The sequence below is a fragment of the Carcharhinus amblyrhynchos genome, chromosome 10 (assembly GCF_965287045.1).
Source record: "Carcharhinus amblyrhynchos chromosome 10, sCarAmb.v2.hapA, whole genome shotgun sequence".
NCBI classification, from domain to species: Eukaryota; Metazoa; Chordata; class Chondrichthyes; order Carcharhiniformes; family Carcharhinidae; genus Carcharhinus; species Carcharhinus amblyrhynchos.
The window spans coordinates 78,276,734-78,293,955 of NC_137333.1; the positions used below are offsets into that span (position 1 = coordinate 78,276,734).

At 41.0% G+C, this 17,222-nt stretch overlaps 1 protein-coding gene across 1 annotated transcript in view; it reads left to right on the forward strand.

Annotated features, from left to right (window-relative positions):
- The window catches only part of b3glcta (beta 3-glucosyltransferase a), a 144,973-nt gene that overhangs the window by 55,705 nt on the left and 72,046 nt on the right, over positions 1-17,222 (forward strand). Inside the window, exon 5 of the mRNA XM_080197936.1 lies at positions 3,574-3,650. Coding sequence (XP_080054062.1) covers positions 3,574-3,650 — 77 coding nt within the window. The remainder of the gene's footprint in view (positions 1-3,573; positions 3,651-17,222) is intronic.

Below are 17,222 nucleotides of genomic sequence, written 5' to 3' on the forward strand. Positions count from 1 at the left end.
AAACTTATTTTTTATTCTTCTTGGAAAATGAACAGTTTCACACATGTCCACATTATACTCCATTTTCCAGATTTCTGCTCACTCATTGAACCTACCTATCCCTTTGTAGCCTCCTTACATTCTCTTCCCAATTTACTTTCTTACCTATCTTTGTGTCATCAGCAAATTAGCAACCGTACCTTCAGTCCCTTCATCCAAATCATTCATATAAATTGTAAAATGTTGAGACCCAACCACTGACCCCTGTACCACACTGCTTGTCACATCCTGCCAACCAGAAAAAGACTCATTTATGCCAATCCTGTTTTCTGTTGGCTAGCTAATCTTCAACCCGTAGTAGTATATTACCCCTACACATTGAGCTTTTATTTTCTGCAATCACATTTGAAGTGGCACCTTATCAAATGCCTTCTGGAAATTTAAGTGCAGTACATCCACTGATTCTACACTTGCCTGGGTGAATGCGACTCCACCAAAACTCCAGAAGTTCAAGACCATCTAGAATAAGTAGCCCATTTGATTGGCACGCAATCTACCCTCTGACTCATGGTGGCAGCAGTGTGTACCATCTACAATACCTACTGCAGCAATTCGCCAAGGCTCCTTTGACATCCTTCCAAGCTGTATACCATCCTGATTTGGAGGTATATTGTTGTTCCTTCACTGCTGTTGGGTCAAAATTCTGGACTTTCCTTCCGAAACAGCACTGTGAGTTTACCTACTCCACGTGGACTTTGTTGGTTCAAAAAATCTGCTCACCACTGCCTTCTGAAGAGCAATTAGGGATGGACAACAGATGTTGGGACGTAAGCATCACTGGACAGGCCACAAACAAATTTTTAAAAATCAATGTTTTAGTTTATTGGCATTTTAACCAACTGACATTCTTTTTTGAAGTGGGTGAATACATTTTATATTGAACCTCGAAGTTTAAATGAAATTTCCTCTTCTAAATTCTCCTGTGAGAAAATGATCAGATATCCTGAAGTGTGTGGGGAAGATGATGTTCAAAGCTGCAGTTCTTCTCTATTATCATTGCAATTTGGAGGACTCTCATAGGATGCCATTAAAGAGTAAAGATGATATAATGCACAGTAGAAAATATTTATAATTTGGAAGACTGACTCTTTACCCTTATGACAATGGGCTGCATTTTACGTACCCTGCCGGACATAATTTCAGTGGAGGGCATGTAAAAAAGGGTGGGTGCCACGCCACCACCTTCCCAGCACCGCTTCTCCCCCCACCCCCAACCCCCCTGCCTGCCCTGCCCGCACTCACATCCACAATCTGTGAGTGGACATTGAAATTGGCAACCTGCCTGCCATATTTAAATAGATAACCTTGAGTCAGCTTGGCTTGTTTCCAAGCCAATTGACCCTAAATAATATGCTGCCCACACCATAAAATGTCTGCTGTGGGCAGTCATGGGGCAGTGAGCAATCTGATTTTTGGGCGGGGAGGAAGAGGGTGTATTATCTTTGGGGACTGCCCTTGGCCAATTTGGGGTATGGGTGGGAGGCGTCATTCTGAAATAGAACCGCCGCCTTTCTTCATTCCTGTCTGCAGCCTTGCATCTGCTGCTGCCCCTCTCTCCCTGACCTGCCCAAACCGTCCATACTCAAGACCCTAGACTTACCCGTTGCCAGAGATCTTTGGGCCCCCTCCACCCTCTTCTTACAGTTTCGACAACTCCCACTAATGCAGTCTGGGTGTTGCCATGAGCAATGCACTTGCTGGTCAATTTGATTGTCTGAAGGTGGGGACTTAGGCACAGGAATTGCTCAGCCCTTGTTTAGCCGTCCTGCAGCGGGTTGTAGCTACAGGCATGGGCCAGTGTGGAGCGAGTCAAATTTGCTTCCGGGGTGGGAGGAGGGGAGGGGCTGGAGGGTTGAATTTCAACTTCCTTTTGGAAATAAGCTGGGTAGCAGGGGCCTTCATGAAGTGGCATCAGGAGGGGAGCCTGATATTCCAGCATTTCTTACTGCTGTGTTATATTCTCACGATTCTCAGTGGCCTCCTGCTGGGTGACGTTGGGCGCACAACCGAAACCCACCCCTTCCAACACAGTAAATAAAAAATCTATGCCTTGCCTTTGAGATTAGCATGAAGTTGCTCTCTCATCCTGCAGGCTCAGCAGTGGCCTGGTCTATTGGTGAAGCTGCTGAGGTTGTTGAGCTTCCAGCTTTCAATCGGACAGAGGCTCTGGTGGTGGCCTCTTCATTGTTCATCTCTGGTATAAACATGGGGCCATGCCCCATTTATGTACTGCGCATTGGGACTACTTGTAATAAAATCCGGCTTTGATTTCTATTGCCTGCTTAATTACCTGCTACCACCAGTTGAGGCACCAGAGCTGACCACCAGGTCTCTCTGCCAATGTATCCTCTGGGTTGGTTCATGTCTAAGGTTAATAGTTTTCATCAGTGTCTGTCTTGGTGAGAGGCTTTAGTGATCAGAACTGAAGTGGCAGCGTACAGTGCTTGTCTCATGGCAGGGTCACATGACAATGGCATGCTAGGCACTACACTTGGTAAGATTGCAATTTCAAAACCCAGACATCAGTAGTGCTGCCTATTTGGCAAATGTCACACTAGAAAGGATAGCTTGGAGAGGTGACAGCGTGGCTTCTGAAATTCTTTTCAGGTTTTTTGTATAAAAGAGGACAGAGCAGTTTAGTGATTGAATTCCAGAGAATACTGTTAAGATATATGAGGTCTTCATAACTCTCGTGCAAAGGTTGGTGTAGTGAGCTGATATTAATTGGGGTGCAATAAGAAAAGTGGGGTAAACAGGTGGACAAATTTGAAGAGGCAAAGTGGGATTTGAAAGCGAGAAATAAAAGATGATTAGATTTATTATAATGGTAGAAATGGCAGAACTGTTGAATAATGTCTACTTTTGAGTATATTATTCTCCCCTCAATCTGGTTTCCAATGTGGGTGCCATAAGCATAGACATGGGTCCAGGGTGGAAGAGGAAAAGCACAATGTTAAAATGGCGGCGCGGGCTCGTTGGGCCGAAGGGCCTGTTTCCCGTGTTGTGTTGTGTTGTTCTTTGTAAGTTGGGCTGAAGAATGTGTGTCAGTGCTGTCAGCCGTGTTGAAACTTCTATGGTTCAGGCCGTCCCAGTAATGGCACTATGTTTCAATAGATAGGTGGCACGGTAGCTCAGTGGTTAGCACTGCTGCTTCACAGCTCCAAGGACCTGGGTTCGATTCCCGACTTGGGTCACTGTCTGTATGGAGTTTGCACATTCTCCTTGCGTCTGCATAGGTTTCCTCTGGGTGCTCCGGTTTCCTCCCAGCAGTCCAAAGATGTGTGGGTTAGGTTGATTGGCCATCCTAAAATTGCCCTTTAGTGTCCTGAGACATGTAGGTTAGAGGGATTAGTGGATAAAATGTGTAGGGATATGGGGATAGGGACCAGGTGGGATTGTGGTCAGTGCAGACTCAATGGGCTGAATGGCCTCTTTTTGCACTGTACAGTTTCTACGATTCTATGATGTTGGACGCAAAATGAAGATGATTTCCAAGTTCATTTTACTTATAGTCATCTTTTTTTCCCTTCATAGAATCCACCTACTGTGCTGCTTATTCATGAACTGAGCAAGCATGAAGGGGCTTGGACAATCGTTCCCATAATACCACAGTAAGTATCTCGTCTAAAGTAGACAGAATCCGTGGAAAATTGGAGTGTTTCTGTTTATGGATATGAGACATGTGTGTGTAAGGATAGTAATGCTCTCTGCTGAAGCAGGGGTTTAAGTGTGTGCTAACATAGTTATTTTGTTTTAAGAGAATATAATTTAAATAATTAAGAATCAACTGATTTACAGTGTATCCCAAATCTATATCTTGGAATCCATTTTTAAAATGGAGAATGATATTTTATCCATGTATCTTTCACCTGCAACCCACAACGAGCACACATAATGGATAAAGTAAACAAGAACTCCAACTCGCAGAAAGTACAAACTGTTCCACTTAATGGACAATAATTTGTGTTTTGAAAAGGGAACTAAAATTTAATTAAAGTTCCCACTGTGGAGTTGGCCGAGACTCTCACTGTTGATATGTCATCATAAAAACGTTAGCTGTTTTCAATTATGAGCAACAATGAATTGAAGAGGGTTGCCAAGATGAAGTTGAGCTAATCACTTTTTGAATTTCAAGGGATCTTGTAAGTGATTCAAATCTTTTGTATCAGTGCACTTACTGAAAATTGCACAACCATATATATACAGAAGATACTATCTGTATAAGACTAAAAATCAGAACCTTTTAGAAGCATAAGAGCCAGTTTTGTCAAAATATAAACTATTCCTCTGGTCGGAATGTATGCTTTTGAAATGTGTGAACTCTTGATTACGATTTTGTAAAAAAAAACAACTTATTGTAAGACTGACTTAACCAATATATATGATGAAAGAATCCAGAAATAATGAATAGCTGAATGACAAGAAGATTCTACATTAGCTCCTAGTCAGTGCATGTCTTCAGGCAATAGTCGTAGTCCCAATTGTTTTCAACAGGGGTTGGAACAATGTTTACCAAAACAATAACACATATGTTCCTATCATGTAAGAAAGTAAGAGGGTGGTAGAGAATGCATTTTATTCATCAAATGATTTATAATTTAGTCAAATATTTTTTACCTGCATCTAACTTTCCAGAATTTGGTGTTTATGTTCAGAAGGTTGAAAAGAAGTTACACAATTAAAATGCTGTGAAATAGTTATTAATTTATGCGTAAGTAAAGAATGTTTCCCAAAGCATCATTGAAGTAATCTTTATTTTGGAATCATGGGCCAATTTTCAAAGGGCTGTGGGGTTGGGGCCTGCTGTGGGGGGAATCAGGATATTAAATTTGATGATCAGCCATAATCAAGATGAATGGCAGAGTAGGCTCGAAGGGCCGAATAGCCTGCTCCTGCTTCTAGTTTCTGTGTTTCTATGAATCATTAGTCCTGGAAGTTGTGTTGACATCCTGACACTTCAGGAACAGTGTTGTATTTTCGAAGGACCAGTCAGGGGATCGGGAAACATAGTCCCCAACAATTAAAGACCCCTTGAGCTCACGAAGCAGCTTGTTTAAGGACCTGTCAGTTCAGGCTTGGAATTTTCAAATTTTTTCTGAGCGAGCCCAAACTGTCTGATGCACATTAGTGCACTGTTGTTGGGTTTGCCATGGGACCCAGATAATTTCCTCTGTAGTTGTTTTGAGTTGAAATCTGAGGGGTCAGCTAGTATGATAAGAGTTGCATCAAACCTTGGGAGTCCCATTTTCATTTATGACCACCCTGTCTTCCCAAGAAGTGCCCGTTCTAATTGGCAAGTCAGTGGCAGCCCTGAACATGACTGCTGCAAGCATCAGAGAGCTCTCACTCACCTGGATGTGCTCGCTGCCTCTAATGCCATGCTTACCTCACCTGTGGGGCAACTCAGCCATTGAAATTTAAGACTAATGTGAGGAACATAAGAACAACAATGGCCATAGCCTAGTCTTCTACTTCCTTTTCTCCACTACCACTATCATCCCTTCATATCTTTCCTAGCTAGAAATCTATCAAGTTCTGTCTGACTGAGCCTCCACAGCTCTCTGCGGTAGAGAATTCCAAAGATTTGCAGAAATTCCTCCTCATCTCTGTCCTAAATGGTCCATTACTTATTCTGAGCCAACGTCCTCTGTTTCAAGATCTCTCCGACCAGAGGAAGTGTCCTTCCTTCCTGCCAAGCCCTGGAAGAATTTTGTACGTTTCAATGAAATCACCTCTCATTTTCCTAAACTCTAGAAAATACAGGCCCATTTTTGTCAACCTGTCCTCCTAAGACAATCCTGCCATCCCAAGTATCAGTCCAGTAAATCTCCATGGCAAGATTATCCTTCCTTAGGTAAGGAGACCAAAACTGTAGGCAGTACTGCAGATGCAGCCGAGATGTGGTCTTACCAAGCCTCGAATACAATCGCAGAAAGACATCTTTACTCTTGTATTCAGATCCTCTTGCAACAAAGGCCAACATACCATGTGTATCCCTAATTACCTGCTGCACCTGCATGTTAGTTTTCAGTGGCTAATGAACAATGGCACCCAGGTACTTTCCAGTCTTTCACGATTTAAAAAATACTCTGCATTTCTGTTTTTCCAACGCAAGTGGATAACTTCACATTATACTCCATTTGCACTCACTTAGCCTGTCTAAATCTGCTGAAAGCCTCTTTGTGTGCTCCTCATAACTCAACATCCCCACCTAGTTTTGTGTCATCAGCAAACTCAGAAATATTGCATTTGGTTTCCACATCCCAATAACAATGGTGTGGTCAATGTCACAAACATTATGTACAAACATTACAGCAAATTCAGATGAGGGCAAATGAAGGTTAAACACAGCAGTTCGGATGTTGTTGTCCAAGGTTCACTACTGCACTGTTAGCTTCATGAAAACAGCATCCTGCTCTCTGCCTCACCATTCTAATGGATTGCATAGTGTGAAATTGCTGCAGTAGATACAAACCAAATGCACACACAAATTTTATACTAAAATCATTTCAAGCTTGTTATTCAACTTCTAATTTAAACACTTTCCAAACATTCCAGTTTAATCAGACAAACAAGGACAGTAATTCAGTTATTTATTTAACACTTCTAGTATCAACTTAAACATAAACAGTTGCAACTCATTAACTCTTTACTGAACTTTAACTCTAAATGAACATCGACTTTCAACTGAAATTTAACTCTTAAACTGCACATTCACTTTAACTGAGCATTAACTAACTAAACATCAACTTTAATTATTTAACTGAGAATAGATACTATTGATTTCAGGAAAACTTGGTCAAGAAATATCCTCAATGTAGAATCTATCTTCTTCTGCTCTGAAGCATCCTTCGGGGTACAGGTCTCCTTGTGACGGTTGGTTTCTTCAAGTTATCACTGGCAAACAAAGGCTCACACGTCTTTTTATCCACAATTCTCCACTTGCTCCCAGAAGATTCTGTCATCCAGCCAATTAATTGATCAGAAACACCAATTGGGCCAATCAAATACAGCCAGAATAGTGGCATTGGTCACTCCAGACCTCATCATACCTAGGTTCCTTAAGTGCATATTGTTTATAATTCAATGCCCAGATAAAGAACATTGGCTCTGTAAGGAACTCCTCCCTGCTAAGGACAAGCTGTTAAATCTGACGCCTTGTGCCCTTTAACAAATTCCAGGCCATTGGCCACAAGAAATCCCAGCATTCTTAACTCTCAGCCAGAAATGCCATTTTAAAACCATATTGCTATTATTGTTGCTAAATTCTTATTGCAGCTGCTGTTTCTCCATCCACAAGCTTAAATATCCTTTTAACCGTGTGATAAATGCGAATTACTGTTAGGCAATATTTCTGTCACTGAAAATTGTCTATTACAAGCCTGGGATCTCATTCCTACAGATTTTAACTGCTATGGAAGATCATAAAACCAAAGCTTTTTTTCATATGTTTCTTTCTTGTTGCTGTTACTTTCAGAAATGTCTCCAAATGCAGTCACTACTGTTGCTATACATATGATAGAAATGTTGTGCAGGGCTATGATCTCATAAAAATGTATGGAATGAATTGCCACTTTATTTGTTTTTGGCATTAGTTGAGGAAAGATTGTTGTTAGAGGCAACAGAAAGAAAACCTTCTGTTCCTCAGATGGTTTCATGTTCGACTTTGATCTGATTTAATTGGTGAAGCTTCCAACAAATCAACAGTCGTTCTTAATTGCCGCAGTGCGTCAGCCTAGATTTACATCCTGGATGATGCTTAATGTGAAGAAAGTGTTTAGGTGGGAAGGCTTATTTCATGCTACATTTCAATTTGCTATAGTTTCAATCCCAGTGATGATCAACACAATCTTCTCTACTGCGCCCAGGACGTGCAGATGAACTCGGCCTCCATATTGTTACAACTCTGGAAAGTCGTCAGAATAATTGACTGGCTGAAGTTCTATACCTACTGTAAAGTAAATACCATATGGAAAACTCATAGTGAGTAAGCACTTAAACTGTCAGGTTTAGTTTTTCAATCTCTGACAACAAAACAAGTAAATTAGCTAAGAAATACAGCATATGTGCAGCCTTTTTTTGCAAACTACAGGCAGTTCAAGTTGTTAATTGGTATCTATAATATTATTGACAAACGGACAAGAGTGGAATTACACTTATGCATTACACTAGTCTGGACATACGGGTGATAGTTTCTGAAGCTGGGTCTCCTTCAGTCTTAGTTTTTCATTTCCTTTTCAGAGGTTAGCAGCTGTAATGTGCATTTGCACCATTTCCTGCTTTCTTCTAGATTTCAGATTTCTAAAATTTTTATCTGTTCTGATAATGTGCCACATTCTTAAGCTTGGAAATTTTCCTCAGCTACAGTAATCTGCTAGTTAAATATGTCTTAAAGTAAAGGATAAAAACCCCTTAAAGATGGTCTATTTCTCTTATTCATAGGCATTCATTGTGACCACACTTTGTATTTTAAAAAGTTATTTTGTTGCGATTCGAATTATAATGCATCCGTGTAAATTTAGTCAGCCTCAAAACACTGATATTCAGTGATATTCTAAAAAGCATGATCTTTACAGTGGCTTTCTCTGACTTCTTCCAATGGCAACATGAATCACATGGGCCTTGTATCTAGGTAGAAATGATAAATAGCTATAATTGAGAGCCTGACTTTTTTCCATCTTAGAACTAAATAGAAAGTTTAAAGCAGAACTTTTTACAATCTTGCATTTTCAACACTTCTGGGATTCTGGAGATTCAGTCTCTACAGTTAACACGCAGGTTGCTGCCATTATCTCTAAACATAAATATCTTGCTGCTTTTCCAATATAAAACAATCTAAGCTTTCATTTGATTGTTAATAAGTAATCCATCCAGGTTTACTGTTGGATGGACTTAAAGAACAGGTCACATGACCCTTAAATTAAGTTTAAGTTTTAAGTTTATTTATTAGTGTCACAAGTAGATTTACATTAACACTGCAGTGAAGGTACTGTGGAAGTCCCCCAGCAAGACATAGTCCCAAAACAACAATCCTATAAACTTCCTATTTGTGGCAATGTCACTTCTAATGATAAACACAGTAAGAAGTCTCAGAACACCAGGTTAAAGTCCAACAGGTTTATTTGGTGTCACGAGTTTTCAGAGTGCCGCTCCTTTATCAGGCGAGTCACCTGATGAAGGAGCAGCGCTTTGAAAGCTTGTGATACAAAATAAACCTGTTTGACTTTACCCTGGTGTTCTGAGACTTCTTATTGTGCCCATCTCAGTCCAATGCCGACATCTCCACCTGATGAAAATCAGAAGAGTGCATAGGATGGAGAGGTGAGATGTGGAAGGTAGATGATTCTCTATAGTTTCAATCCCAATGATGATCAGCACAATCTTCTCTACTGCGCTCAGGACATGCAGATGAACTTGGCCTCCACAATCTTGACTGTCTGTGGTATTATTGCCTTCATTTTCCCTGTAATAGAACATAGAACATTACAGCGCAGAACAGGCCCTTCGGCCCACGATGTTGCGCCGACCAATTAAGAAAAAAGCAATGACCCTCTAACCTAAACCAATCCCTTTCCATCCATAAACCTATCCACGGACCTCTTAAACGCCCCCAAATGAGGCGCATCTACAACTGCAGCAGGCAGGGCGTTCCATTCCCTCACCACCCTCTGGGTAAAGAACCTACCTCTGACATCCGTCCTATAACTACCACCCCTTAATTTAAAGCTATGTCCCCTCGTGCTAGCTTTCTCCATCCGGGGAAAAAGGCTATCACTGTCCACCCTATCTAAACCTCTAATCATCTTAGAACATAGAACATAGAACACTACAGCACAAACAGGCCCTTCGGCCCACTTGTATGTTTCAATAAGGTCTCCTCTTAGCCGCCTTCTTTCTAACGAAAACAACCTCAAATCCCTCAGTCTCTCCTCATAGGACCTTCCCTCCATACCAGGCAACATCCTGGTAAACCTCCTCTGCACCCTCTCCAATGCCTCCACATCCTTCCTATAATGTGGGGACCAGAACTGTACACAATACTCCAAGTGCGGCCGCACCAAAGTTTTGTACAGTTGCAACATGACATTGCGGCTCCTAAATTCAATCCCCCTACCAATAAACGCCAAGACACCGTATGTCTTCCTAACAACCTTATCGACTTGATTTCCAACTTTCAGGGATCTACGCACATATACACCTAGATCCCTCTGTTCGTCAACACTATTCAGAGTCCTACCATTAGCCCTATACTCTACACATCTGTTATTCCTGCCAAAGTGAATTACCTCACACTTCTCCGCATTAAACTCCATCTGCCACCTCTCGGCCTAGCTCTGCAACTTGTCCAAGTCTCTCTGTAAACTATGACACCCCTCTTCACTATCTACCATTTCTCCGACTTTGGTGTCATCAGCAAATTTACTAATCCATCCTTCTATACCCTCATCTAGATCATTTATAAAAATTACAAACAGCAGTGGCCCCAAAACAGATCCCTGAGGCACACCACTTATAACCGAACTCCATGACTCATACTTTCCATCAATCACCACCTTCTATCAGCTAGCCAATTCCTGATCCAATTAACTAAATCACCCTCAATCCCATACAACTGCATTTTCTGCAGAAGCCTTCCATGGTGAACCTTATCAAATAGTAATATTGCAGAAGTAAGTGGGCTCAATTGAAAAGCGGAAAATGCCATTTCATGCCCAATCTCACAGCAGCAGACAACACCCCCGTTTCATGCTGATAAATATCAGCACAGATTTCCCACTCTTGCTGTGACTGTGCGACCTGTATTCTGAGTCCTGTTTTCGAATTTGATCCAATTTTCAAGACCAAGCTTCGGTCTTAAGATGATTCCTAAATGTTTATTATTGAAAGTTCTTTGTAAGTGTATCTTTAAGAGGGAATGTAATTTATTGAAGAGAGAACTGGAGCAGACATTCAATCACTTCCCCATCCACCAGGAGTTTAGGTGCCAGGCTGTTAGGTGATGATTACAAATATTTAGTTCCAGTCGCAACTGCTGAGATAATGAAGCAGCCCAGGCTGGGTCAGAAAATTGTCTTCTTTGTTATCTTTCCTTTTCCTTCCATCCTTCCCTCATTTCTACTTGTTGCCTGATTTTTTTCTGCCTGCTTTCTCAACGAGGCACTGCTGTCGACTGATTTCCAGTTTTGACCTGAGCGCTTTTATCCTTTCTGCACACTGCATGCAAGCTTTCCAGGGTTGTGGTTGTGCTTTTTGAACATGTTTGTGCAGTTTCTGAGCCATGCATTTTCATCCTTGGTATCTGCGTCTCCGCCAGCTGAACATACTCATTTAATTGCAGATGCCTTTTTACTGCACGAAAAATGCTATAAACAGTTTTGAATGGCTTTCTGCGACCTATTTGAAATGATAAGCAACAACAAGCTGCATTTATAAAGTATGTTTATCTTAAGAGAAAACATCAGGAGGTGTTCCTGATAAACAATGTTACTGAGCCAAGAAAAGAGAAAACAGACTGTGTGGTAGGGTCTGAAGATAATGATCTCTGTGGCTGCAGTGTTTCATTTGTTCAAATTGCAGCTCATCCAGGTTTGAATGTTGGGAGAATACACTGATAACACAGAGCCGGTGGAGGGGGCAGAAAAGATAGAAAGCTAAAATTGATTGCCCTGTAAACGGTCACACGTTTAACTCATTTCCTTTGAGTGCAATGAGACAATTTTGCACTGCCTCCAGTTTTTGCTGATACTGTTTCAGGCAGTGTAAACGGCCTAGGATGTGTATCAGACATTTCAGAAGGATAGACAGGAAGGAAAAGGAGGTGGGGTTGCTCTGTTAATTAAGGATAACATCAGGGCGGTGGTGAGAGATGATGTAAGCTCTAAGGAGCAAAATGTGGAATCAATGTGGGTGGAGATAAGGAATAGTAAGGGGAGAAAGTCACTGGTGGATGTGGTCTATAGGCCCCCAAATAGCAACTACAAGGTGGGGTGGACTATAAACAAGCAAATAACAGATGCGTGCAAAACGGAATGGCAATAATCAAGGGGGATTTTAACTTGCATATTGATTGGCCGACTCAAGTCAGACGTGGTGGACTTGAGGAAGAGTCCTTAGAATGCTGTCGGGATAGTTTCCTCGAACAGAATGGTACAGAACCTACAAGAGAGCAAGCTATCTTGGATCTGGTCCTGTGTAATGAGACAGGTAAAATTAATGATCTTTTTGTGAGGGATCCTCTTGGAATGAGTGATCACAATATGGTTGAATTTCTAATACAGATGGAGGATGAGAAAGTAGGGTCCCAAACCAGTGTCCGCTGCTTGAACAAAGGGGAGTACGATAGGGTGAGGGCAGAGTTGGCTAATGTAGGCTGGGAGCGCAGACTAGTTGTAGGACAGCTGAGGAACAGTGAAGGATTTTTAAGGAGATTTTTCTCAGTACTCAGCAAAAATATATTCCAGTGAAAAGGAATGTAAAAAATGAGTAATCAGCAGTGGATAATTAAGGAAATAAAGGAGAGTATTAAACTAAAAACTAATGTGTACAGAGTGGCCAAAACTAGTGGGGAACTAGAAGATTGAGAAAGCTTTAAAAAACAACAAAGAACTACTAAGAATGCGACAAAGAAAGGAAAGATAGATTATGAAACTAAATTAGCACAAAATATAAAAACTGATAGTAAAAGATTTTACAAATATATAAAAAGGAAAAGAGTGGCTAAAGTAAACGTTGGACCCCTAGAAGATGAGAAGGGGAACTTAATAATGGGAAACGAGGAAATGGCCGACACCTTAAACAAGCTTTTTGTGTCGGCCTTCATGGTAGAGGACACAAATAGCTTACAGAAAGTTGATGGTCGTGGGACTGTAGGGGGTGAGGACCTTAAAATGATTACTATTACTAAAGAGGTAGTACTTGGTAGGCTAATGGGACTAAAGGTTGACAAATCCCCAGGTCCAGATGGAATGGAATGTACTAAAAGAAACGGCAGAAGTAATAGCAGATGCGTTAGTTGAAATTTATCAAAAATCACTGGACTCTGGAGAGGTGCTGGCTGATTGGAAAACAGCTAATGTAATGCCACTGTTTAAAAAAGGAGGTAGACAAAAGGCGGGTAACTACAGGCTGGTTAGCTTAACATCCGTAGTTGAGAAAATGCTGGAATCTATCATTAAGTAAGAAATAGCAGGACACCTGGAAAAGAATGCTTCAGTCAAGCAGAGGCAGCATGGATTCATGAAGTAAAAGTCACATCTGACAAATTTACTGGATTTTTATGAAGATGTAACGAGTGCAGTTGACAGAGGGGAACCAGTGGATGTGGTGTTTTTAGATTTCCAGAAGGCGTTCAATAAGGTGCCTCACAAAAGGTTGCTGCAGAAGATTAAGGTACACGGAGTTGGGGGTAAAGTGTTAGTGTGGATTGAGGATTGGCTATCTAACAGGAAGCAGAGAGTTGGAATAAATGGGTGTTTTTCTGGTTGGCAGTTGGTGACTAGTGGCATGCCACAGGGATCGGTGCTGGGGCCTCAACTGTTTACCATATACATCCCTCTCGCGATAAAGGCCACCATTCCATTTTCCTTCTTGATCACCTGCTGCACCTGCAGACTGGGTTTTTGTGATTCATGCACAAGAGCCCCCAGGTCCCTCTGCACAGTAGCATGTTGTAATTTTTCACCATTTAAATAATAGCCCATTTTACTATTATTCCTTCTAAAGTGGATAATGTCACACTTGCCAACATTATACTCCATCTGCCAGATCCTCACCCACCCACTTAGCCTATCCAAATCTCTCTGCAGACTTTCCACGTCCTCCACGCAATTTGCTTTCCCACTCATCTTTGTGTCATCAGCAAACTTTGTTACCCTACACTCAGTCCCATCCTCCAAAGCAGGGAGGTCTTCCTGCAATTGTACAAGGTACTGGTGAGGCTGCAACTAGAGTACTGTGTGCAATTTTGATCCCCTTATTTGTGAAAGGATATATTGGCTTTGGAGGGAGTGCAGAGAAGATTCACCAGGTTGATTCCGGAGATGAGGGGGTTAGCTTATGAGGAGAGATTGAGTAGGCTGGGCCTGTACTCGTTGGAGTTTAGAAGGCTGAGGGGGGATCTTATAGAGACATATAAGATAATGAAGGGGCTCGACAGGGTACAAGTAAAGAGATTGTTTCCACTTAGAAAGGAAACAAGAACTAGAAGGCACAGTCTCAGAATAAAGGAGAGTCAATTTAGAGCAGAGTTGAGGAGGAGCTTCTTCTCCCAGAAGGGAGTGAATCTTTGGAATTCTCTGCCCATTGAAGCAGTGGAGACTACCTCATTAAATGTGTTTAAGTCACAGGTAGATAGATTTTTGACCAATAAGGGAATTAAAGGTTATGGGGAACAGGCGGGTAAGTGGAACTGATCCACTATCAAATCAGCCATGATCTTATTGAATGGCGGGGCAGGCTCGAAGGGCTAGATGGCCTACTCCTGCTCCTATTTCTTATGTTCTTATATTCTATTCATTGGTTGGATACCGAGGCAGGAGTCCAGCATCAATTAAGACTTGCTTATATTCCTTAAAGCAGATACGCATTGAGGCTGAACCAGGTGTTGGCATTTATACAGGGAATGAATGTGATCTGTACAGCTTTGAATAACAGCACAACATGGGAGCCCAGGATTTTTACACACTGCTCAGAAGGCCTTGGCAAACAAGTAAACAAAAAGTGGGGAAAATGCCCTGTATCCAAAGGAGACCCTCTGAGACACCCACACAGAAAGCTGTGGGAACAGATAACTGTGAAGGTTTGTTCCTGTTCTGTAATGGGAAGTGAGTGTCACTGGCAAGGCCAGCATTTGTTACCCACCCCTGATTGATCTTCAGGTGGGTGGTTTGCTACACTGAAGCACCCAGTCTGTAGGACAAAGTGACTCTCAACTGAACGCAACAGGAGTTATCAGAGAGGACTGAGTTCATCTGCATGGCCTGAGCCCAGTAGAGAAGATTGTGCTGATCATTGTTGGGATTGAAACTATAGAGAATAATCTACCTTTTACATCCCACCTCTCCCTCATCCCATACACTCTTCTGATTTTCAAGCTACAGTTCGTGTAAGCATGGTGATGAAACTGTGCTATTGATATATCTTATGTTTGAGGGGACTGTTTTAAAATACAGTTTTTCTCTATAGGCAGTTGATATGTCTGGTAGGAATACAGATCAGATGCTGGGAAAGCAGGACAGTTATCTATTTTAATCGTATAGTGTTTACTTAGGAGAGAGCTAATGGGTTTTTGTTTATCGATGAAAAGGTTCCCCCCCCAGGGATTTTTGGACTTAGATGTAAATAGTCATGTGATAATGTGATTAATGGGATGAGTTATGTATGTAGCAGAAAGAGAAACAGTTTTCTGTTCAGTTTCTGGCTGGGGTTGTTTAAAGACAGAAGTTAACAAGAGAAACTTTGACAGTTCTGTCTGAAAGGCAGAACCTCTCTGAAAGCTTCAAAGTTGTTAACCGATTTATAGCTCTGTTGAAGGGTCATCTAAACTCAAAATGTTGATTCTATTCTCTCCCCATAGACATTGTCAGACCTGCTGAGATTTTTCAGCGTTTTCTGTTTTTGCTACATCTGGTATGCTTGGGTTTGCTAACTGTATTTAAAATGACATTTCAGTCGAAGAGAGATGTTGCTTATTTGGAACTGAAATAGTGATAAGTTAGAAGTTAGAGTTGTTTCTTTTATTGAAAAAAAACCTATTTTTCAAATGTTAAAATTTAAGCTATTTTAATTTGTGTTATATTTAAACTGTGTTATGAATAAAGCTGGTTTTGATAAAATATCCCTAATTTGTCAGCACCAGCCTTGAAAACAGTATAACTTCTCAGAAGCTAAGACATCTCTGCTTCTAGATGTGAACAACATTGAACAATTGTAGAAGGCACCAAACACCTATTGATTCAAAACAACAGCTAGACAAAATTAGGTAGCAATTAAATGGTAAGCTCAAAATTTGTAAACTACGAGGCTATACAAAGTTAAGAGAAGGCATATTGAGTGGATTGATATCATAATCCGTCTATTCTGGAAGCATCCAGCTGCTGTTCACTGCATACATTTACACCCTCACCAATATCAGAAGAAATTTTCCAGTCATTCTTGCCGGTGGGATTTTCCAGTCCTGCCGATGGCAAACCCCCACTGCAGGATTAATTTTAATTCAATGGGCAGCCCGATTGGTCGTGGTCACCATAGTCACAGTCAGAGGAGAAGTTTGTGACTTTGACCTCTTTCAGTGGTGTGTCTGCTTCAATTCTTCTATCCCTTTTCCAATTTCCCAATCCATTCTAAAAACCTTGTAACGTGGAATATTTATCTCCCTGTCATTCACAATTTGTAACCAGTTTTCATACACTGAATTCGCTTTTCTAATTCACTTGCTTTCTTCCTTGTTCCACTCATATATCTGTATATAGAACTCTCAGTTACACAAAGGCCCAGTCCACCCTTTGTCCTGATGCTGTTTTCTTTTCCTCATACTTTTTAATATATCACATACTGTGGACAGAAATTCTTCTCATTGAGAATTCTTGACTGTCTGCAGTGAGCTGTGAGCAGCACAGTAACAATATAGTCAAATAAGTTTTGTAAAACACACAGCAACCTTTTGTTCTGGTTATATTTCTATCTGACTACTTGGGAATCGAGCAGACAGCTAGCTATATGAAATCTTCATTAGAAGCTAACTAAACCAGTAACTCAGTGTTCCACAGGGAGGCCAATGTTACCTACAGGATCTATTTGTATAAAATATACCACAACCAATGATGGATAAAATGATCTTGTTATTGTATTTTAATAGCTTTTTAATGGGGAGGACTCAATACAATCGTAGATTCATTTGGAAGTTTAACTTTATTGTGATTAAAAATAAATTTAGTCCTGATAGGGCAGTCAATATTGTTCTGTAATACAGCTCTACAGATAGAAACATACATAGAAACTCAAAAAACTGAAGAAGGTTGTTTGGCCTTACCAGCCTACTGTCCATTCGTTATGATGATGGCTGATCATCAAATTCAATGTCCTTATCCCACCTTCCCCCCCAATATCCCTTGATCTCTTTAGCCCCAAGAGCTATAACTAATTACTTTTCAAAATCACACAACGACTTTCTGTGATAGTGAATT